The following is a 25480-nucleotide window of genomic DNA, read 5'->3' as shown; positions in this document are numbered from 1 at the left end:
TCCTCCTACTTGTTCTAGCATTTTTTCTCATCTTTTATTCTCTCTTTTGATCTTATCTTTGTCTTATCGCTACCTCTTCCACAGCTGTGTGCCCAGTGATTTCATGCCTTTTAATTCTCTTCACAAGCATCTTCTTGTACTGGTCCAAAATTTGGTGGTGCTTGTGACTGAAAGCACAATGAGGAGTTTATTTTCACGCTTCGCCATCAGGCCAGGACCGAAGATAAGATCATATAGCTCGAGATTGCGTTTAATTTTAGTTCTGTGGTAGCTGAAGTTAAGTCTGATGAGCTGACTCCATGCGTTTGTCTGATTGCTCGTGGGAACGTAACTTCTCCGTGGAGTTTGGCTTCATCCCCCCCCCTCACCCAGCTTGGCACTGAAATGGTAGCAACAAGTCTGATGATTTCTGTGTTGGCATCAGTATTCTGGCAGCTCAGATTCAGGCAGAGATGCACACAAAAAAAGTCACACTGACAGGCGAGAAAAGAAACACAGATTGATACAATCTGAACGTCGGCAGACAAATTGGAACGTTAGTTGGAGCGAATTTGAATTCCATCTATCCTTTGACAGTGTTGTAGTTGGCGTTTGTTTTACTGGGGTAGATGGAGGCAACATACACACACGCGCACACACTGCTCATTGAATGCTATCTTAAGATTTTTATCTCACAATTTTTGCATTATCCAATATGATTAAACTCATTTCCTGAAGAGCCGGCATCATAGTCCGTCTTGGTAATTGACTTCTCAATTTAGGAAAGATCCATCTGCTCTTTGGCAAACTATTGGACCCATCTGTGTGATTATATTGCTATATTTGTAACTTCGAAATCAGAAATTATGTGAGATTGTAGTGAAAGCTCAGTGGAAAATCTCATTAGCTGGAAATACTCAAATGTTCTTTAAGCACCACATCAATATTCATGGTGGATTCTATGATATTAAGCAGGACTTTACTCAAGGCTTGTTTCAGTAAACCATACCCAAACCATCACACTTCAAGCTTTATTATTTGTGAGTTTTCTTTTCTTGTATATTGTCTTAAACCAAATAATATCAGTTTTATCTTTCCAAAAAAAAGTTGTTCTTCATCTAGATTTTCTCTGTCAGACTTTTGACTTGACTTCTTGTTTCCTATTTTCACATTTTTCAGTTTTGATTCTTTCCCTTGTAGAAGTATACACTTCAATACCAACACTATAAACAGCCTGCTGTCGGTCCGATGATATTCTAGATTTTTTTAGATTTCCTTTAGCATCTTGCAGTCTGCCTTCAGAATAAAGTTGCTTGACGGCCAAATCTGGACGATTGTTTTAATTGCTCTCCACCTGTAGACTATTTTCTGTTCTTTGGAAATACTCACCGCAAATTCTTTTGAAATCTCCCTTAAATTTCAAACTAAGTCTTACTTGAAAATATTTACTTCTTTTGGAAACGTATCAGTGTGTGTCTTTTATTCCAGACAGGACCATTTTGGTCAGGAATTATGTACCATAATTAAGAGCCAAAGTGTCTATGTGTTTTTCCAGTACCCGTCGGGAAATCTTCATGCCTTGCGCTTTGTTGTTGACTCAGAGGACCAGGGAGTGCACACTTTCTCAGTCAAACTGCTTATCTGTGAATCTGACCTGGACACAGTTTATCCCGCTGGGGGATTTAACTCAGCTTTCCCTCTTCACCTTCGGTCCTCACACATAACGTTGTGACACACTCTGAGGAATTGAGTCCAATGCTTCGGTCTAAATCGTTTCACATGTATTTTACATTCTGTTTATTTCCCACCACAGCTCAATACACGTCATTTTGATTTATCCCTGTTTAGTTGTTTCATCCCATGTGCCTCAAGGGGAGCTTTTGTCTCTGTGTTTTGGTTGTTTGTCATCCCAGAGAAGGTGAAAGAACCAACAGCAGCGGAAAGAGAAAGTTACCCGAGATAAGCTAAGGGAGGCAGCCGATGTCGCACAAAATAAATGAAGGGTCTAATTCCTCATGACATTTATCTAATAAAAGGCAAATTTCAAGTATTAGAGTGACAAAGAGTCGCAATAGGAACCACTTGACAGTAATTGCCTTGCAGCCGGTCCATTTGACTTTGGATATAGATTTCTATAGAGCAGATTTGAGCAGTCAGTCATGAAAGACTGAGGCACTCACAGTCAGACAAAACTTTTCAGCTCCCAGCATGACGCAGTCTTAAAAGCAGAGTTACAAAATGCTGCTCCGTGCAGGTTCCCTGAATCTGTCAAATTTTCAGTCTCTTTTTTTAAAAAATTGTCATAATTACTATTTTAAAATATTACTGGGTTCTGCAGATTATCAATATTGGCTGTAGAACATCTAGTGGGATTGAAATTATTGCTTTATTTACCGTTTTATTTTCTCGAAATGAACCCTGTTTATTTCTTGACTTAAAGCTGAAAACAACAAACTAGAGCCGAGTGTTTGTCTTTGCTGTGTGTCGTGTGCTGAGGCTCCAGAAATAAGCTGCATTAATAATGCTTCTTAGGGTTTCTGAAGACGTTTTATGCTTTAACCATAGGTTTGTTGGTTGTTTTCTGTTCAATACTTCAGTGCATTTTTCTCTGCAAAAAAAATAAAAAATAGAATGAGAAACATCAAATCTGCTCACATTTTTCTTTGGGAAGCAGCAACATTTTCTGCTCCTGAAAAGAAATGTTATTCCTGATCAATTCAAAGCTTTGGTGCTACTTCTCCCCTGAGGTGCTCCGTGACAGGAATTTCATGTCCCATGTGTTTTTTCTTTAGCTGCGAACAGATCCCATTAGACCAAAGTTACAAAAATTTGGTCACACACACATGCAGTCATTTGTCTTAATTTATCTTTATTAAGAATCCTTCCTCAGCTGGATAAATATTCCAGCCCCATCCCTTTGATCTCTCTGAAAGAAAACTCTAGGGACAGATCATTATCAAGAAATACCCCAGTTTTTTTTCTTCTTTAATTTAAAATGTTACTTTTATCTCTTTTAAGATCCTTCCGTGAGTTTTCAGTCATGTTTTCTCTGAATCTTAGTTTCCTAACTTTACAGCTAGGCAGATCTTAGTATTTGAAGCTTTGGGACTTTTATTAAAGCTCCTGGTCCGCATGGGGAAATCGTAATTTGGCTCAGAATACTGTGATTCTCAAAGGCAAACATTTAAGCAGCTTGTTGTCTCTCAACTGGTGGATGGCATCAAGTCTCAGAGGATTTAGCAAAAGACTTTCTAAAAACCTTTGCGGTGGTTCCTCTCTATTAGTCAGCTTCAAAGAAAGTGAATCAAAACAATAATTGCAGTCAATTGCAGAGATTGCCTGAAATTACTATATTGCTATTGCAGATTTATGTTTATTCATATCCCCTTGTTGGAACAGTAGACCTTAGTAAAACATTTGTTGACTAATGTACAGATGAAGGCATAGCTTTGGGTTTTAATTGATAGCAGTATACTATTTTTTTAAGGGTCGTTGAGTTTATTTGGCAATAAAAAGTAATTTCAAATCTTCAAGTCTTCAAAAAAATAATGGCAGGTACAATTTAGGACTGGCATCAAAGTCAGAAAATAAATTGTTTTTATATAAATTGTTGATGATAATGTTTGTTTTTTCCTATTTCATGAAGCTTTGAAGAGGACGTGCTGCTTTTTTGTAGTTATCAGAAAAATTAAGTAAATGGGAATCATGAAATGATTTTAGAAATCTTTGTGCATAAATGACAGGAATTAAGGTCACATTTTATCTAATAGCCCTTTGTTTTGGTAGTTTTAGAGGCATATGTTTCAGAAGATTCTTAAACAGGGACTGAATCACCTAATTAGCTAGTAGATTATGTTCTGTCCCTAATAATAAACCTCACTGAATAGTAGCATGTTACCATTGTCAGTATATTTAGCCTTCTTGTGAATAACTGATCACACACTGAAAAATGTGTGTTTTATGTGTTAACCCTGGTAAAGGTCAGTCACACTTGGAACCTCCATTCAATTGTTATTTTTAAAAAAACTATATATATACAGTACAGACCAAAGGTTTGGACACACCTTTCTAATTCAATGGGTTTTCTTTATTTTCATGACTATTTATAAGGCAAGAAATCCCACTTATTAACCTGACAGGGCACCTATGAAGTGAAAACCATTTCAGGTAACTACCTCTTGAAGCTCATCAAGAAAATGCAGAGTGTGTGCAAATCAGTAATCACAGCAAAAGGTTGCTACTTTGAAGAAACTAGAATATAAGGGGTATTTTCAGTTGTTTTACACTTTTTTGTTTAGTGCATATTTCCACATGTGTTATTCATAGTTTTGATGCCTTCAGTGTGAATCTACAATGTCAATAGTCATGAAAATAAAGGAAACTCATTGAATTAAAAGGTGTGTCCAAACTTTTGGTCTGTACTGTATATATATAAAATATTCTGTGTTCATACCTTGTTATGAAGGTAAAAATGTGGAAGAAGAAAACAGGGGACTTGGCTGCAGACACCTGTGACCTGTGCCAGACAACATGTTGAGAATTTTGAACCAAACTGTGTGAAAACAGCATCTCTCTGTCAAAGACCCTTAATTCTGTTCACAGGGAGTCGGTGACAGAGTAACACCTGAAAAATGTTATCGCTTGGTGTCTTCAATGCTAAAACATATTGTAGGTCTTGTGAAGCCAAAAACGATTTGCCAGCTTTAAAAAAGTTTCAAATCCTTAGGTGTTTATGTTTTAGAGAGGTATTATTCAGGGACGAATCTAAATTAACAAATGCAGCTGGAGACAAATTGCGAAATAGCTTGGGTTTGTATTGGCCATACTGAAATCATAGAAGTTGATGGGAGACAAACAGCTTTATTCTTATTATTTGAGTTTTCTCATCCCATCCTAACATTTTGTAATTTTCATCCCAGTTCTTGGCCAACATTTTTATAATTTAATATGCTGCATAACTGAATTGGTACAATCACATTAACCTATCTTTGTTGCTTTCACCAGTATCACTGCAAATGTTTTAAAGTAGCATATTATTGCATTCATATTAGTGTTATCTGCAATGGGCCATATTATTTTGATTTGGGTACAAATGCTGTAGTCCAAATTCAGAACAAACATCCTGGTAAATTTAGTAGTTGCTTTTATGTGCTTTTTATGCAGTGAATACATTTAGCTACTTTACTCTTTAGACAGTAACACAGGTATAATGAACCAGTTATTTAATCTGTTTGCCTGCTCAGGCAGCCACCATGCAGTCGACTAAAATGATTGTAGCTTGTTGCTGGGCAGCTGTACTTCTCTCACAGTATTACCTTAATAGGAAATTTGTCTTGAAGAAAAAAATCTTCCAGAACAGGAATGCTTAGTTTTTATTATTACTTAGAAACTGTGGAGTACTCATTACTTTTACAAATTTAGAGCATGCTTAGAAAGTTCAAAGAATACTTACTTATACTAATCTAGCAACCCTGAATAGGAGTATCTAGATTCTTTTTCTTCTTTCTTTCCTTTGGTTTGTTATTTTGTTTGCATTTCTTTTTAATTATTGTAAAGCACTTTGAATTGCCTTGTTGCTAAACATGTGCTCTATAAATAAAATTACCTTATCTTATCTTACCTTTTAAAGGAAATAAACTCTTATTTCAGCCAGCTGAATAGCAGTGTGTAGAAATTTAGAGAAACTTAAGATACTCCAGCTTTAATGTTTTAGGCTGAACTTAGCTTTCAAAATACAGTTTTTCTTAGGTTTTTCCTTTTATTTTTATATTTTTGTGATAATTTCAAAGTAGCAATATTTTTTATTTATTTATGAATCATTAAGATAAATTGAAAATGCTTTTGTTTTTTTGTTTTTTTATATAAAAAAATGTTAGTAAGACACATTTCTTTAAAAATATTACCACTAGTTTAATTTGAATCTTCTATTTGTAGCTGAATGAAGTTAAAACCTGCCTTGCAATTATTTTGTATTGTTTTTGAGAAATATAAATATCGGCGCCAGGAACAACTTGTAAATTAAAACTTTGTTTGTTATGCAAGTGTTACTGTTATGTCTTATTCGGACACATTCAGAGGCAGCATGGCCTCAGTTATATAAGTAAAATAATAAAAGACCGAAGCTATAAATTTTAGGGGATCTTTTAAGTGGCTCATTAACCAGACAACCACTTCGGAGTGTCAGTGCCAGACAGATAATTAACACACTGATCCTCACAGTGTCTTTTGGCTTTATGGTGTCATGGCACATTCTGCCAAGTTCTTTTTCTAATGTAAAGGGGAGGGTATGTTTTGTCACTTTGAGTTCAGATTGAGTTATTTCTCACTTACTGATGTACTTCAGGGATGATCTAATGGAGCGTTCTCATTAGATGGATCGTTCTTTGACTGTTCTGGATATAGGAGACTCAGCTTGTGTCTTTCTGCCATGCTGAACCAGCTATAACAGTTATCTCATCAGGCAGATTTAAACGCTTGTCTGTAATACGCTTTAAAACGTGTCTGGCGTGATTGCTAAAAAATAAGTCACAGATATTTACGCCGTTTCTCTAAGGAAACTTGTAAAATTATATTATTCGAATCACAATTTTGCAAATAAGCTCTTAAAAAGGTTTAACTTTGATTTTGCCATCAAATGTGAATACTTCTTTTATTGCAGCTGTCAGATTGAGGTGCTTCAAGTTTGATTGATGTCAAGCATCTTCTGTTTGGAGGCGGAGGTGACAGGAGATATTGAATAAATAGTGAATTCACAGATAAAGGCTGTAATAGAAAGAAAGGAGGCAGAGGCAGTTTTTCATGAAACAGCTGCAAAAATGATGCGTTATTGTCATAGAAACAAAGAGCTGCTATCCTCATCATACTGAAATAACACAAGGAGGTTTTTCTGCCTAAGTGTGTAAACACACACAGAGAAGTCCAGCTTCTCTGCAAATTTACAGCGTTAGTGGTTTTATGAAATCAAGGAAAATGAGGCACAATTTGCCTTTTTTGATGACTTTCAGCAGTTTTCTGTTAAACTATAAGCGCAACTTCAGAAGATTAAAATGAAATACTTTAAACTCTGTTGTTTAGTATTGATGCTACTAAAATGGCTTTCTATTTTCACTTTAAACCCAACAGTTATTAGAGATAACTTAATATAAGACCACAGGTCGGCACCTCAGCAGTCCTTAAATGCCGTCTTTAACACTATTGTCACGGATTTATTGTGACAAATAAGAAGCTCCACTGCTTCCCATAGACACACTGACTTAACTACCACATAATGAAGTTGCCAAATGAAGGATAAAATTGCTTAAAGAACCCCTGTCCCTTAAAAGGCAACCTGTGTTCGCAACACAAAGAGAGGAAGGTTTCTCAAAGTTAAACTTGCTAAACTCCTGTAGTTTGATCTGACATAACCTCCTTCTTTTTAGGAACCGCTTTGTTCAGAGCCAGTCTTACTGCTGCTCAACCTCCTGTAGTGTAGGCCTCTTTATTTCGCTATTGTGAGCCATCTCTTCTTTTGGAATGGCTTCTAAAGGTTTTTAAGTGCCTGAAAATCTATACTCCCTTGCTTGTTGATTGAGGAGCTACAGGATCTCAACATAGGCAGCATTATATGCTATCTTTAGTACTCTGCTACTTTTTAAGAGCTTGTCTCTTTTTTTTTTTGCTGCTGTCACTCCAGCTCTTCATAGAGTAGCCATACCTTCCTTTCTTTGTCCATCCTCCATGAGAACAATACACTATTGCATAAGTGTGAGATCTGAGCTCTCAATTTGCGAGGCAAGGGACATTTCTAAGAGCTTTTCATCTGCAAAATGAAGCATTATATATATATATATATATGTATATATATATATATATATATATGATGCAGTGAGAAAAATAGTGGAATGTCCCTGTAGCTCTGTTGTACTAACACAGCCCAGTGTCTCAATTTCCCAGATGCCTTCTTGGGTAATAAAGTTTTACTTTGATACATTCAATTAGTGTTCAGTAAGATAAGCATCTGGGGATTATTAAGCTGTTTTTGATCAAAGTTTCATGTTTAGCTTTTCACTTTAAAACTGTATTCTTGAGACTGACATTTTATTTGAGGATGACATGTGTTTTTGACTTCCTACTTTGGCCAAATGAGTTCTTGGCTCTTATCTTGAGTAAAACATCAATAACTAAAGAAGAATTAAGAATTGTACTTTACCATGACTTTATAATGCACAAACTTCACCCATATCACGATGGCTCCTTTTTTTTCATGAGTGATCTTGTATTTGTCATGGTCATTGGCATTTCAACTTTATATTAAATATTGATCCATATTTACACTGCTTGCTTATGGTCCAAGTCAATGGACCTAACTATAGTCAATGCATTTGTTATATTTTCTGGCATCAGAAAAAAGAAAAATTAACAATTTTTTAAAAAAGAAACAAACTCCTGCTTATATCTTTAACAGCTGCAGAACATAAATCCAACAAAGGCCACATCCTAATAAGTCAAGATATCTGAAAAGCTCTGTCTCATCTCCCCTTTTTCAGCCCCATGCATGACTTTAAAACAATACATGGAAGAAACTTAATTTATCCAATATGGCATTCTTCTGCACACACACTTGGCAAAGAAGGAAGCACATGGTGTTGGTTTACTTTTCCCCCCATCGAGCCCATCTGCCATTTTGATTGAGTGTGGTCATAACAGTGAAAACATAATGGCATGTGCAGTTTTATATTTGAGAAAATAGGATAAAAAAAGAAAAGTACGCGAGGCGGAATTGTTGCTTCAAATTTCATTAATGATAAGTCTGAAGATTCACCAGCTGTGGTTTGTTGCACTGCAAAAAAGCCAACGACTGCTGAGGTTGGTACAGGAAATATGACCGACGAATGAATATGCAAAGAAAGAGTACTCTTAGGAATAATAGATTTACAAAAAATAACCGTTTGCCTCAATATTTGTACAAGAAATTAGCTTTAAGTTAATTTATTTATAGTGAGAACTGCCAGATCGCATTGTGCATGACAGATAAATTCATTTGTAAATTAAGTATCTACTTCAAATGTTTTAATGAACATTTTGTTTGCATAAAATGTAGTTATTCATTTTGTCCAAAATATTTTAAAAAGAGAAGCTTTTTGAAAAAAAAGTTGTCCAAGTTCTCCGGTCCCACAATAAGGGACTTTATTTTGGCGCAGAACTAAAAAAAACAAAACATTACATATACTGTTAAATGCCACAAATGTTTTCTTACTTTTTTTTTTTGTTGCTTTTTTACTTTTTCCTTTGTTTGCCTTGTTTGACATTTTCTGAGGACTTGCTTGTATTAACTGAGGTGTCCCTGCAGTCCTGTTATTACTTTTGTTCTGGTTATGAAAAAGAAACAACTATTTATTACTGTGTATTACAAAGGCAATAGGAGTGGTTGGTTTTAAAAGGGGTTGTCCTTTTCCTTAAAAGAAACATGCATGTGGAAGAGAGATGAAACATTTTGAATTATACTTTGATGTAAAAAAGAGAGAAAAACTGGACTTGGTAGAAATAGAGATGATTGCTTAGCAGCAATGGCCACTTACTAGAGAAGAAATGTCCTTTTTTTTCTTAAAAGTCGACATTATTGTCATTAAAATATTTATCCATTTCCAAGGAGCCTTCAGAAACATTGATAGTAGAACTGCAATAAGACATGTTTTCTGGGAAAAGTAGTCTTTACTGTCACAAACAGGATAACCATTTTCCATTCTGTTTCTCTGTTTGAAGTCCACAAAAAACAACCTCCCTCATAAAGTTAATGTGTTTTCATCCCACTTGTTTTATTGCAGCTAAGTAAATTGTTGTTTGGTAATGGTGATATTAGGCAAGACCACATAAGTTTGCTTGACTGAATTACAAGATAAAAAGCCCCTGAAATGTCTGAACCGCCATTAATAGGGACATAGGTATATTGCATAAATTTATGAGCTGATAAATGAACTGAGGATTTGTTAATACTTAAATGTTTATACAAGTAGACATGCTTCTTTTTTTTAAACCCTGATTTACAGTTTGCATATCACTTGCTTTCTGTTTGCCACATTGTGTGAACAAATGGCCCCCAGTTGTTGTTTATTTTCCAGATTGTTGAGTCATTTGCTATTATTCAATAATCTTACTATTAGCCTTTCTGGCAATTACTCCATAACCCCTGCACATATTTTATTTTTATCTTCTTTGATACAGCTGAAATGCTTTTGAGAAGTCTTTACTCAGTGGCGATGGCTCTTTTCTGAATCCAGTGTCCAAAATGACAGATTTATCGTTGCATAAAGCAGATTTATATAGTCGCTTTTTTGTGTGTGTGTGTGTGTGGAAGTGGGAAGCATTTTTAGAAGGGAGTTATGTTTCCAAAATAAAATTAATTTGGTATATGATAAACTTGATATAAATCAGTTTTCTTTGTTTATCATGGGTTTATTCTAAGTTTTGCGTAAATAATAAAGTGCTTTAAAATTGTAAAGTTACCAATTATAACTGACCGAGCATGAGTTGTTACAGTAAAATTAAAAGCCTTACTTCAGAGAAAAAATATGCATAACTATTCTCTCCAAGACCGGATGAATGTGCAAACGCCAAAAAACCTTGAGGAACTCGAAGTGAAGAAAGTCGTCTCTCGACCTAAATAAAATAAAATCTCATCATTAAAAATGTTAACATGTTAATCTTATGAATGACTTTCAGCCAAATGGTGCAGCAGTCATGTTTGAACTAATTGCAGAGAGATAACCTCAAGTTTCTGGAAAGGTTGAAGCTTTCACATATTAGGAGGCAGCAGCAGATCTGAGCTATAAATTGTCTCCAGAGCTACATACCGTTCATTTTTTATGCAGTATGTATGCTGGACTGTCACATTAACTTATTTTACTGAATAGTTGGCTCTTTGAGGTTTACAAGCTGTATTTTTTAAAAACTGTCTTCCTTGATTTACAACAACATTTCGCCCCAAACCCTTAGTATTTTTTCCACGGTCTAATCTCTACCAAGTGCTCCTTCATGATACCAGTATTTTAACCTTGACCCAAGCAGGCCTTTTACTTTTTAAAAGAAATGGTAATTCTTGTAACTGTAATTTGGTAATATAAACTAAAACTGTTACTTTGTCAGTTTACGCCCTTGATATCTAGATCTCAGTGGGGTTTTAACCTGGTTAAATAAAGGAAATGATTGAATGAATAAATTCATATTTTTCTTCGAGTCTACTGCAGGGAATCATTTGCATTGATAAACAACCTGGAAAAAATGAGTTGCGTGAAGGACAGAATTCAATTAAATTCAGTTTTTTTCATATAAACTCAATTGACAACACATGTTGCAAGACACTATACAAAAAGGTAAATTCAATCCAATCGTATGGGCAGATTCAAAGTCAAGTAGATCCATTTCAATTGATACTAACAAACACAGTCAAGTTAAACGTATTATTCAAATTGATTTTTTTTAAATATATTGAAATCTTAATTTAGAAATGACCACTCCTGACTGACATGGTTCTGAATGGAGGCAACAATCTGAATTATCCATCCAAGCTTCATTATTTGGTTATTGCCATTTATTTCCCCAAGAATGAATCCCCTTTATTAACTTTGTGTTGTTTAGAGGGAAAACATCAGCATAGCATTACCAAATGATTGCATTATATTAAGTTTATTCCTTATTATTAGTGAAACTAATTTTGCATTTCCCTAATCTGCCTTGCTACCACTCAGTGATTATATTGTAAAAGTTTTGATAGTTTTATGTTTCCAAAGTGTCAAGTTTTTTACTAACAATCAACTGCTCATTTTAACATCGTAATAAAATTTATTACTCAAATGTAAATAGGAGAGGTGACATTCCACGTCCCAAGAGCCAGTTTCTGCAACCGAGGATCGGACCGCCAGGGTCCCCTCCCTCTGCTGCCACCCATCCCACACTGCACCCGACCCCTTTGGCCCCTCCCACGGGTGGTGGGCCCATGGGAGGGGGGGCCCATGTTTCCTCTTCGGGCTGAGCCCGGCCGGGCTCCATGGGTAAAAGCCCGGCCACCAGACGCTCGCCATCGTGCCCCCCCTCCAGGCCTGGCTCCAGAGTGGGGCCCCGGTGACCCGCGTCCGGGCGAGGGAACACCAAGTCCAATGTTTTTATCCATCATTGGGGTCTTCGGGCTGCGCTTTGTCTGGTCCCTCACCTAGGACCTGTCTGCCTTGGGTGACCCTACCAGGGGCATGGAGCCCCAGACAGCATAGCTCCTAGGATCATTGGGACACTCAAACCCCTCCACCACGATAAGGTGGCAGCCCATGGAGGAACCAGTCTCCTTGAGAGGGGCTGGACATACTTCCACTCTGGAGTTGCCCAAGGTGAGAGGCGTCGGGCAGGAGTGGGCATACTTGTTGCTCCCCATCTCGGCGCCTGTACGTTGGGGTTTACCCCGGTGAACGAGAGGGTAGCATCCCTCCGCCTACGGGTGGGGGGACGGGTTCTGACTGTCGTTTGTGCTTACGGGCCGAACGACAGTTCAGATTACCCACCCTTTTTGGAGTCCTTAGAGGGGGTACTGGAGAGTGCTCCTCCTGGGGACTCCCTTGTTCTGCTGGGGGACTTCAACGCTCACGTGGGCAATGACAGTGAGACCTGGAGGGGCGTGGTTGGGAGGAACGGCCCGCCCGACCTGAACTCGAGCGGTGTTCTGTTGCTGGACTTCTGTGCTCGCCATGGATTGTCCATAACGAACACCATGTTCAAGCATAAGGGTGTCCATATGTGTACTTGGCACCAGGACACCCTAGGCCGCAGTTCGATGATCGACTTTGTCATCGTCTCATCGGATCTGCGGCCGTATGTCTTGGACACTCGGGTGAAGAGAGGTGCGGAGCTGTCCACTGACCACTACCTGGTGGTGAGTTGGCTCCGGTGGTGGGGGCGAAAGCCGGTCAGACCTGGCAGGCCCAAACGTGTTGTGAGGGTCTGCTGGGAACGTCTGGCGGAATCCCCTGTGAGACGGAGCTTTAACTCCCATCTCCGGCAAAACTTCGAACACGTCCCGGGGGAGGTGGGGGACATGGAGTCTGAGTGGACCGTGTTCCGTGCCTCCATTGTCGAGGCGGCCGATCGGAGCTGTGGCCGCAAGGTTGTCGGTGCCTGTCGCGGCGGCAACCCTCGAACCCGCTGGTGGACACCTTCGGTGAGGGATGCCGTCAGGCTGAAGAAGGAGTCCTATCGGGCCTTTTTGGCCTGTGGGACTCCGGAAGCAGCTGATGGGTAACGGCGGGCGAAGCGGCATGCGGCTCGGGCGGTTGCTGAGGCAAAAACTCGGGCGTGGGAGGAGTTTGGAGAGGCCATGGAGAAAGACTTCCGTACGGCTTCGAGGCGATTCTGGTCCACCATCCGGCGTCTCAGGGGGGGGAAGCGGTGCAGCACCAACACTGTTTATAGTGGGGATGGTGTGCTGCTGACCTCTACTCGGGACGTTGTGGGCCGGTGGGCAGAGTACTTCGAAGACCTCCTCAATCCCACCAACATGCCTTCCACTGAGGAAGCGGAGCCTGGGGACTCTGGGTTGGGCTCTCCAATCTCTGGGGGCGAGGTCGCCGAGGTGGTTAAAAAGCTCCTCGGTGGCAGGGCCCCGGGGGTGGATGAGATCCGCCCGGAGTTCCTTAAGGCTCTGGATGTTGTAGGGTTGTGTTGGTTGACGCGACTCTGCAATGTCGCATGGACATCGGGGGCAGTTCCCCTGGATTGGCAGACTGGGGTGGTGGTCCCCCTGTTCAAAAAGGGGGACCGGAGGGTGTGCTCCAATTATAGAGGGGTCACACTCTTAAGCCTCCCTGGCAAGGTCTATTCAGGGGTCCTGGAGAGGAGGGTCCGTCGGATAGTCGAACCTCGGATTCAGGAAGAGCAGTGTGGTTTTCGTCCTGGTCGTGGAACGCTGGACCAGCTCTACACCCTCGGCAGGGTCCTGGAGGGTGCATGGGAGTTCGCCCAACCAGTCTACATGTGTTTTGTGGACTTGGAGAAGGCGTTCGACCGTGTCCCTCGGGGAGCCCTGTGGGGGGTTCTCCGGGAGTATGGGGTACCGGGCCCTTTGATACGGGCTGTCAGGTCCCTGTATGACCGGTGTCAGAGTCTGGTCCGCATTGCCGGCAGTAAGTCGGGGTCGTTTCCGGTGAGAGTTGGACTCCGCCAGGGCTGCCCTTTGTCACCGATTCTGTTCATCACTTTCATGGACAGAATTTCTAGGCGCAGCCAAGGTGTTGAGGGGATCCGATTTGGTGGCCTTAGGATCTCATCTCTGCTTTTCGCAGACGATGTGGTCCTTTTGGCTTCATCAGATCGTGATCTGCAGCTCTCGCTGGAGAGGTTCGCAGCCGAGTGTGAAGCGGCCGGGATGGGGATCAGTGCCTCCAAATCCGAGGCCATGGTCTTGAGCCGGAAAAGGGTAGAGTGCCTTCTCCGGGTCAGGGGGGGTGTCCTGCCCCAAGTGGAGGAGTTTAAGTATCTCGGGATCTTGTTCACGAATGGGGGAAGAAGGGAGCGGGAGATCGACAGGCGGATTGGCGCAGCGTCTGCTGTCAAGCGGGCGCTGTACCGGTCCGTCGTGGTGAAGAGAGAGCTGAGCCAAAAAGCGAAGCTCTCGATTTACCGGTCGATCTACGTTCCCACCCTCATCTATGGTCATGAGCTTTGGGTCATGACCGAAAGAACGAGATCGCGGATACAAGCGGCCGAAATGGGTTTTCTCCGTAGGGTGGCTGGGCTCTCCCTTAGAGATAGGGTGAGAAGCTCAGTCATCCGGGAGGGACTCAGAGTAGAGCCGCTGCTCCTTCACATCGAGAGGAGCCAGTTGAGGTGGCTCGGGCATCTGGTCAGGATGCCTCCTGGACGCCTCCCTGGTGAGGTGTTCCGGGCACGTCCCACCGGGAGGAGGCCCCGGGGAAGACCCAGGACACGCTGGAGGGACTATGTCTCTCGGCTGGCCTGGGAACGCCTCGGGATTCCCCCGGAGGAGCTAGAAGAAGTGGCTGGGGAGAGGGAAGTCTGGGCCTCCCTTCTGAAGCTGCTACCCCCGCGACCCGACCTCGGATAAGCGGAAGAAGATGGATGGATGGATGGATGGATGGATGGATGGAAATGTAAATATAACATAATCAACAAACAACAAATTCACTTCTCTTGGCCCACTGGGGTTTATTTTTGCTTCAAAAACCAAACTGATGGGATGCTGGAAAAGTCTATTATTGTGTGTGAGTTGTGCAAAAAAGAGTTAGCCGATCACCAAAGCTATTCATGCAAAAAGCACCGTCTCAATGCAAAACATGTTGGAGCAAGCACAGATGTCTCCAACTTTGTGTTACCGTTCACAGTCCACATTTCTAAACAAGTATTTTTTCAGTGAGCACTTGAAAGCTGGTAGAATGTCACTGTTCATCAATCTGATGGTTGAATAACCTAAATAACAGATTGAAAACAATGTCTTGTTGAGCTCATTTGTGTATTTATTCAGTCATTTAGCAGAAAAATTGCTTCTTGACTTGAAAATCTTTCTTATGTTGTTCATATATGTGTTTTGGTTAATTGTGATTAATTAGACACTCATCGAGTCCCACCACTATTTTAAACTGATCCATGATTCACTCCCCAGTCCTCAAATAGACGTCTTCTGCAATCCATACTTGGAATTGCCTCAGCTATAAAAGCTTCCCGGGGCGAGACAGAAAATGCGCAGTCATGATTAAATTCAGGCTGAACAGGATCACCGTATCTAAGTGGACAATGTGGCTCTTCATTGAAAGCTCTTATTTGTTAACTAGCTGCATAATTTCTCCGAGTCTTTTAGAGGCAGTTTTACAGAGGCTTGCGGCAACAACAGTGTTGAATCTCTGTATGCCAGTATGATCCATTACAGCAACAAGACGTGCCTTATAGATATATTATGATGATCTGCCTCACTTTATGACTTCTTTATGCAGATACAGATAATTATGATTGATGGGAAGGGACTCGGGCTGACTTTTTTTTTTCTTTCGTTTTCTATTTCTGCTGCTTCTTAGATGAAAGGATAAAAGCTTGTTGGATAAAGAGGTGTTTTGAAAGATATCCAAAAAGGAAGATACATTTGATCACTTGAAGAATGTGTGGTCAGCAGATTTTTAGATTGAGTTTGTTTAGTTTGGCTGCATCTCCCACAAGTTTGATTGAATTCAAAATCGTTTTTGTATGCAAGAAACTACACATTGCTGGAAGTTTAACTGTGGGCACAAGCACAGAAGCCCAGTGTTGTCATCGTCCTCACAGTTCCAAGTTTACATCTGTATGTTGACTCTAGCTGACAAAATGATTCAGTGTGAGCCCGACTTTATGATTACTTTGTAAAGTCATCGTATCACTCGTTGTTTCTTTACTAGATGACAGGCTTGCTGTCAACTACACAATGATATCCAAATAGCCTCTGTGTCCTGTTAGCAGCCACATGTCCAAACATTAACAGCCTCCAGCAAAGTATTCATAAACGGGCTAAACAGATATAAATAAAGGCTGAAGGAACATTTTCACATCGCTTTGCGTTGTTACATTGTTCCTTGTATTGTATTCCTCGTTGGGTGGTCCTTTAATATTTATTAGGTTATGCAGGTTTCTTGGGATATTTTCGATTTCACCCGCACTTTGCTTCTTTTTGTGTTTTTTTTCTTTCCAGGATCCTGTTGGGGAGAATGCAGGAGTCCATGGCCCCCCAGAGGACAGGAAGGAGAAGGTCCCCAGTCCTCACCTGAGCCAGATGGTGATCCTCACAGACAGTGGAACTCTCTATGGGCTGGCACAGAGAGTGGTGGCCACCGAGTCTCTGTAAGCAGCATAGCGCATCATACTACGGCACAGCATTTCATAAATAAGTCATTTATAAGACATCTGGTATGTAGTCTGGGCACTATGAGGCAACATGCCAATTATCAAAATTCTACTTTTGATGTATTGTGTTAATGCCTACTTGTGTTAATTTTAACAAATCAAAACTTTCTCACTTTGATTTCATCGTTATATGAAGCCCTTACACTCTTTTACTCTTTGTTCTGTTTACACCCTCTATTTATTTGTGTAGTTGTATTTCCTTTGACAATTACAAAAACATATGCACTACTTAATAGAACCTTTGTTCAAAATTAAGCTAAACATCAGTGCATTGTTGAACAATAATGATGAAAACAAAAGAGATAAGTTGCAGAGGTGACAGTCTATCTTAGGTAAAACCTTGCAAAGAAGAGAATAAGGCAGATTTTCATTTTATCTTAACTTGTTACTCAAAATGGCAGCAGATGACCTCTGACCTCTTCATTATAGGTCACGTTTAACTGCAAAAGCACCATTTTCTGGTTGAACAAACTGGGTAGGTGTGAGAAACATCAGAGTAAGGAATTAGATGTGGTAGTCGAACTGAGGAAGCTGGCCGTCTGGGTGTTGCTGAGCCCTCCGGCTGTTGATGTGGTGTCACATTTCTGCGAGTGTGATCAGATAATGGTGAACTGTAGCGTGCTCTGCTGCTTCTATTTTTTCCCTTGCCTCGAACAGAGGAAGACACAAGATGTTCCAGGTTAACGTAACATAGTTTACTCTACTCTACGATCAGAGCAAGAGTTCACAGAGCTCATTTATGACCTTCTGAGTAGAATGCTAAGACCTTTCAATATAGAGATTCTAATAAGTGATGTTTCCCCATAAATGGCTTGTATTAGCTGTTTCAGGGTATCCAGTTATGAGCTGAATTACAATCTAAATTAGAAAATGTGTTTTTGTAAACAAACAGGACACATATAAAAGCAATCATTTGTGCAAAAGATTCACCAAACAGTTTTAAAATGTCACAGTGTATTAGATAATGCATTTAAGAAATTCTAAATACATTTCCTACCAAACAGGGGTCATTACGCATTAGCATTCAATGAACTGCCCAAATCAAAAGTGAGTGTGCTTTGCATTGGCATAGAAACTGCTCTTAAGTCTGTTTGTTTTTGGCTCTAATGGCCCTGAACTGTCTGCCCAAGCGGCACAGTTCAAACACAGAATGTCCGGGTTACATAGGTCTCACAGAATGTTTTCATTTTCACTGTGGAAAATCTGCTGATCATCCAGGGAGCAGAGACGGTAGTTGATGAGCTTCTGGGCTGTAGTGATGACCCTCTGGAGAGGTTTCTTGTGTCTGACCAGAAGCAGAAGGTTCATCTGTTCATTTAAATAAAACTGGAAACAAAAACCGAAAAGAAGCATCTAGTCCAATTGTATACCTTGATTTAGTAAAAGAATAAATAAGTGCAATCTGAATACCATAAATGTTTAAGTAACTTTATTTTGTATTTATTGAATGATATTATGTTAGTGCTACAGTCTTTACTGAAACAAAACTGTCTCTGTAGACACCATATTCATCCTTTTTTCAGTATAAAACAAAAACATTTTTTGTGTGTTTAGAATAAAAGTTCCATGTCTGTAAAATATTGTTTTTTTTTTTTTTAGAAACATTAAGTTTAGAATAATCCAGTAAAATGTTTTGACATTTTGAAGAATTTCTTTTGAAAACATTTTAAAAGAAAAGTTAAAAACAGAAGAAATTTAGAGGACAAATATATTTCTGCACCACATATCATAAAGTTGTAGCAATAACAAAATGTTAGGGTTTTTGCATAGAACTGTGTCTTTTAAATTTGCATCATAATTATTTTCCGGTATCAGGCTCTTGAGAAACTCATTCAGAACGCATTACTTCACCGCTGAACTGATATATATTACCTTTGTGTTCTTTCAGTGTGTTTTTGGCTGAGCAGTTTGAGTCCCTGCAGTCTCATTTGGACACAATGATGCCTGCTGCCAAGAAACCATTCCTGCAACAGTTTTATTCCCAGGTACTGGAAGCTTCAGCTTTTCCTTTATCTGTCTACAGGCAGGGGTCAGATTTACGACCATGAATTTGATGGTGTGATCATCATTAACCGTGGTCACTCTTCTTCCATAAGTTTAACTATTTCTTTCCATTTTTTTAACAACTCATATAAAGGTTTTTCATGACAACTGTTTCTAGCATTTTCCATAGTGTAATTTAAATAAATTGTTATCAGATAGCATGCATAACATATCTGGTATACTGTGTTGTTAAGGGCCCGTTTCTGAGGTTTTGTTGAAAACCGTCAAAGTACAAGATTATATAACATTTTCAAAAGAAATGTTTCATCAGAATGAGCCTACTCATAATTCATCAGCAAATGCATCTCTTTTATGTTGATTGCATTTAATTGCTAAGCAGTAATTCACCTTAGAGGAGACGTGACTCCTGTTAAATCACCACATACCGCTTACATTCATCAACATTTGTCCTACCTAATGTAAAAAAAACAACCAAATTACATCTGTTTTTCCTCTCTCCTCTCACAGACGGTGTCCACAGCCAGCGAACTGCGCAAACCAATATACTGGATAGTAGCAGCCAAGGCTATAGACTACGAGCAAATGCTGCTTATGATGGCCGGAGTTAAATGGGATATCAAAGAGATAATGTCGCAGCACAACGTTTATGTGGATGTTCTGCTGAAGGTAACAGTAGTTGTAAAGGTTACTGTAACGAGTCAAATAATAATCTTGTGGCTTATGATCAGTTTTTGCATAAGTTGAATCCGTGCTGCAGCTTATTTTTGATATATTTGACAAATGCGATACAATTTTAAGGTGACTATGAAACTGTAGTGAAATATTAATTGAGGATTTCAGCAGAGATAAAACAAGGAATGTGGGAGCGCTCCTGAATCTTTTTTCATATTCTCACATTAGTAAAAAAATGCATATTCTGGGTTCTTGCTTGCAGTAAAAGGTGCTGACAAAAAAAAAAAAACTTAAAGGCACACAATAAATAAAGTGAAAAAATGTTTAAATTGTCTTTATTTTACGTGGAAAATTCACAGAAAACAATCTTGCGTTTTTCAATCAAAAACCTGCGGTACTTTTTGGACCCTTGTTAAATTAGAATAGAGTACTACCTCACTGGGGAAATTTCAGCTGGTACATGACAAATATAAATACATGTATATAAATATTAAGTAATAATAAAGATTGCAAATGTGATGAAATGCAAGGCAAAATAAAGAAAATAGCGCTATAAGGCACTCATTCAAACCAACCCATTGTCTTAATGCACCATTATGTGTAAACTTTTGACCCGCAGTGAATTTTTTTGATTGATAGTTTTCAACACTGATGTTAAATGGACTTGCTGCTGTTTTGTTTTTTTACATATTTGTAGGACTTTAATCAGGGACAAGTCTTAGGATGTGGTTGCAACAACTTATACTAATATTTAATGAGGTCTAGTCATTAAGATTATTGCATCTTAATGCAAGTATACGGTTTGCTTTGGGAGTCTGACTTTGTTAAATAGTCATTTTTTTGTGAAGCTTTTATGAGTCAAGTGCGAATCTTTGCGGAAGTGTCATCTCCCCTCATTGCCCTCATAGTTATTTTTAGAGTGGAACGTTTTCACTGAACGCAAGTCTCTTTGCATGCTGCCTGCTTGCTCTATGCATTTTTCATGGAGGGCAAAGAACACACAGTCCACTTCATATTTTTTCCTTTTTATATGCAATGAAGAAAACCAGAATGCATTACTTAACTAACAAAAGATGAGGTTTTGTTGAATATTTTTATTTATTGTTAAATAAATTGCTTTTAATTGTATTAGAAATTATGAGCAGACCTCTACCAAACAGATAGATAAATGTGAAACTAAAAAATAAACTGTGTATATCAGTTAGATGGGTTTTTTTGTTTTGTTTTGTTTTAGCAAGAACTCAAACTTGCTTTGACTCAGTTTTTATGTTTAATTCTACTAATTCAACTCTTAGAAACAACTTTGTGAAAGAAAAATTGTCACACAGGCTCTGTTTTTAACTAGCTATATGTGTCAGACCAGTACAGCTGATAGTCTACATGAAGTACATTACATCAAGCATGTATTTTCCCCCCATCAGGTGCTAATACCATGCGTCGTCAACCTGTCAGACAAACCTAATGCACATGGACTGCGTTATGGTTCACTGATTGAAAATAGTGTGCCCTATTTTGTTGCACTGCACACACTTACAAACACACAGGCATATTTTATTCATGAACTCAGGTTGATCGCTGTCATTCCGTGATGATTTGCATATAAAGTGGTGCAGAAATGCAGAAGGCTCTGAATGACTTCTGTGACAAAATGCTTAAGCCAGAAGTCATTATGAGGCTCGCTGTAAATAAATGACATTTCGTTCTTTCGTCAAAAAGTTGTGTTAGCTTTACAATCCTTGGTTCATGTCTTACTTAAAAAAGTGGGCTTAAATTAAAGTTGTAAGACACATCAACAAACACCTACTAAATAGAAAAGCCCTTTACTGAGGAGCATCCATCTTCTTTATGCATCTTCTATATAGCCACTACTTTTGCTTCTGTAAAAAGAAATGTACTGTCACGACTGTTTGTCATCCATAATTGAACATTTCAGCAAGCCGCAAAGTACATAACACAAACTCCTTCTGTGGGAGTTTTTATGGCTGCAAACCAGGAAACATCAAAACACAGCACACATAATGCAGCTGATGGCCTCTTGTGACCAAAACAACACCGTACATGTTTATATCCTGCAGTCTGCGTCGTCCTCTGGGATAGTTTCTCTTAACATTGTGTCAAAACATAAAAAGCTGGCAATGAGTAGCTGTGCTTTAACGGTTAATTTGGCCTTGCCTATAGGGTACAATGTTAGAAAGAGTTCAAAGGTTCACTTAAAGTATGTCTTTTAGAAAGTGTAATTAAAACCCCTGTGCAGTTGTAATTTAGTTTGAGACAACTCTAAAAGCCCACTATTAGATTAGGATGTTGCTTGGTGTATTATTTGTTCCTTAGTGGATTAATGTTGTTCAGTCCTTTCTTCATTCTATTCCTTACATAATAAAATGGTATTGTGGTATTTACACCAAAAAGTAAAGCAGAATAGTAAAGCAAGTAAATTGATTCATTTGCTTTTCCCTATTCCAGTTTGGTACAGTAATTTTGTCTGAAGCATTCTCTTTACATGAAAATAACCTGCTCAATTTAATAACATTGTATTTTTATAGAACAAAGTAAGTGTAGCCAGGCTGTCTGCCAGCATTCAAAATAGCATTACTTTAATAAGAGTGATGCATGGATTCCTCTAGTTTCCTCTCAATAACGGTTTATCCCGGGCAAGAATATTTTTTAAGATAACCAAAATTTGATGTGTTACAGCTTTTTCAATTGACCAGTGTGCAGCAATGATTGACTGAATGAACCTCATAATTAAGACAGTAAGCTAAATAAGAAATATACCTGGTATTTAGCTTTGAAATAACTTCTTTTTTAGCAAAATGTTGTATTTTGCTAACATAATTTGGGATACATCAGAAAAACTGATAACCTTTCAATTTCAATTAATTTCCCAGTGTGCAAGTCCACCAAGTCGGATGCAAAATACCTACAGTTAATCCGTTTTTTATTGGGGGTTTTTCTCATATGCCGTCTCCTCTATCCTCTTAGGAGTTTGAGCAATTTAACAAGCGGCTTGGTGATGTTTCCAGACATGTGCGCATTCCTCTGCCTGTGTCCAACGTCCTGTGGGAGCACTGCATCCGCCTGGCTAACAGGACTTTGGTTGAAGGGTAAGAAAGTCTGAAGGCGTTCCTCTGCGTGACACAAACATCTCAGATCCCTGGTTATTCTGGTTAGACTGTGTGGTCAGAACAATGTTGTGGTGACATATTGTCAACATGGAATCAATAACATCTCTGTGTTCTTTCCAGTCTTTTACTGAACAAATTCTCTAAAGGAATGTCAAACATTCTGAGTGTTGCACTATTTTTGTCACCAAGTATAAATTTGAACTGTGCTGTAGGAGTTTGAACCAGCATGAGTAAATTCAAAGAGTGGCAACACTAAAAGTGTCGCCTGATATTGTCACCAGATTCTACTCTGGTAAACACTAAGATAGATCAATGACAGATAGGGAATAGTTTAAGTGCCTGAATGGTGGCTTGTGCATTTTGTTTTTCATTGAATTTAGGAGGGAAAGAAACAGCCAGGTGTGAGTAATTAAATGCAAATTATTCTTTCAGATGTATATCACTGTGGTACTCAGGAGGAAAAACATCACCAATTAACTCTTGCTGTCGATCAAGCAGGGAAGGATTATAAGACAATTTTGAAACCGACATTTTCTAAATGAATATTAAGCCATGAGGTTCACTCTCGTGTTTGGTGAAAATCAAGGCAAAAAGCAAAACATCTCATACCAGCTGTCACATGTAGTGATGCAAGGAAGGATGATGTGGTTGAATCGAGCATGAACTACTCTGTATGTTAAAGTACTTTAAAGTGCAATGTGAAGACATGTGGACCAAACATGAAAACGCAGCATCAAATCGACTGAAGAATTGCTGATCAAGAAAGGATCAGTGTGTCAATGGCTCAGCCATTGTCCAGAGCAGAAGTCTTGAAACCTGTGGCTCTTTGGACTTCCACAAAGCCTCCTAAAAACTTTGCCTGAAAATGATGAACAAGTCAAGTTTTAAAAATGGGTGTGCAGATTTTAGTTATTTTTTCATGGAATAATTAAGTTAATTATTTTAGCACGCCACTTACAAAATGTATTGGGTTTTTTGCTTTTATCGTAACTTCTTAGAAGTAAAGCTTCGAAATCGTCTCAGGTAAACTAAATCAACTACGTTTAAACTAAAGAAACCACTTAAAGCACTTCAGACTGTTTCCTATTTATTAAATTCCACTCTTGCAGGAACCCCCTCGGTGCCGGTTACATCTCTTAAGCCTCTCTAAACTCCCATCAGAGGGCGACCTCAGCGCTGAGCTCACAAAACAGCACATTGCTCTTGACACATCCCTTGTAATGCATTTCACCACTTTCCTCCCCTGAAAGTGAGAGGAAAATGGGATGTGATAGGTGATGGAAAGCAGCAGTGTTTGTATTTTTTTTTTGTTAATTTATTTTTTTCTGAGCATTAGCATCCCCACTGTCTTTATACTCACGTGTTGAGTGTGTGTGCGAAGTGGGCTTTTTAGACAGTAGGTGTGATAAATCCTTCTGCCGGGTGGTGACAACGAGATGAGCTACCTGCTAGCAATTGTCTTGGGGTTTCACACATTTTTAATGGGACGTGGAAGGAATGTGGACGTTGGCTGCTTCAGGGGTTTTTACTTAAACTAGTTACAGTGACTCGGTGGGTGTGATTGCGGGCGCAGAGTACGATTAAGGTTGAAGAAAATTCACCTAAATGCTTTAGTGCTGCTCAAGTGTTTTCAAGCAGAGGGCAAACACTGAATATTGAGCGTAGGTGGAAGGGCTGCCCTTACCCGCTGTGAAGGGGAAACATGTTTACCTCCCCGGATATTTGCTAAACACGTTTCCTCTCATTTTGTGAGAGAACTTTTGAACCCACTCCAGTGAGTAAATGTGCCATTACGACTCAGACTTCTGCTGCTTTCCTTCTTCTCCCGGTACACTTCTTCGAGCAGCGTAAATACACAGGAACACACACCCCCTCTTCCCAGCCCTATAGAGCCTGATAGAGTGGTCATACTTGTTTGTTTGAGCTCTGCCTCCCTCAGACTCTTATCTAATTTCTCTGTCCAGAGCTCGTGTCTTTCCACCGAGACGCACAAAAATGGCTCTGTTAGCATTCTGCTCTGGAGTTCAAACGCTCCACAACAAATTCTGACAAGCAAAATTAAAAATTATGAGAAGCAAAAAAAAAAAGGAGGAGAAGGCAAAAGAGAGAGGTAATAAACAAGAGAAAGCTGGTGCCTCTGGAACCTCAAGGTGGAGGATCCTCCAGAGCAGCGTTTCCCAATTCCGGTCCTCAGGCCTCCCTGCTCTGCATGTTTTAGATGTGCCTCTATTCCAGAGCAGCTGATTCAAATGATTGCATGACCATCAAGTGCTGCAGAAACCTGTTGATCACCCATATATTCAATCCAGGTGTGTAGCAGAAGGGAAACACCTAAAACATGCAGGGCAGGGAGGCCTGAGGACCGGAATTGGGAAATGCTGCTCCAGAGGCTTGCGGTGCATGAAGCTACTATTCGGCCACCGCTAACCAGAGCTCACAAGCAGAAACGGTGGCAGTGGGCCCAGCCGTACATGAAGATTAATTTTCAAACAGACTTGTTCACTGATGACTGCTGTGCAACCTTGGATGATCCAAATGGACGCAGTAGTGGATTGGTGGTGGGCCACCACATCCCAACACGGCTGTGACGTCAACAAGGAGGTGGTGGAGTCATTTATTGAGCCGAAATCATGTGGAGAGAATCATTGGTCGGCCAATTCAGAGTCCCTGAAGGTGTGAAAATGACCTCAGCAAAGTATATGGACTTTCTAAATGATCACTTTCTTTCATGGTTCAAAAAGAAGAGCCGTACCTTCAGTAGCAAAATCGTCTTCATGCATGACAATGAACCATCTCAT

The 25480-nt window shown here is 39.5% G+C and overlaps 1 protein-coding gene across 2 annotated transcripts in view; it reads left to right on the top strand.

Annotated features, from left to right (window-relative positions):
* vps50 (VPS50, EARP/GARPII complex subunit) overlaps nt 1–25480 on the top strand; it is a 115052-nt gene that overhangs the window by 80911 nt on the left and 8661 nt on the right. For both annotated transcript variants that reach the window (XM_023344992.1, XM_023344991.1), the window contains 4 exons: nt 16670–16818; nt 18770–18866; nt 19393–19551; nt 22540–22661. In XM_023344992.1, coding sequence (XP_023200760.1) covers nt 16670–16818; nt 18770–18866; nt 19393–19551; nt 22540–22661 — 527 coding nt within the window. The remainder of the gene's footprint in view (nt 1–16669; nt 16819–18769; nt 18867–19392; nt 19552–22539; nt 22662–25480) is intronic.

Source organism: Xiphophorus maculatus, chromosome 13 (genome assembly GCF_002775205.1).
Source record: "Xiphophorus maculatus strain JP 163 A chromosome 13, X_maculatus-5.0-male, whole genome shotgun sequence".
Classification (NCBI taxonomy): Eukaryota; Metazoa; Chordata; class Actinopteri; order Cyprinodontiformes; family Poeciliidae; genus Xiphophorus; species Xiphophorus maculatus.
This window is presented reverse-complemented; position numbering and strand designations above follow the sequence as displayed.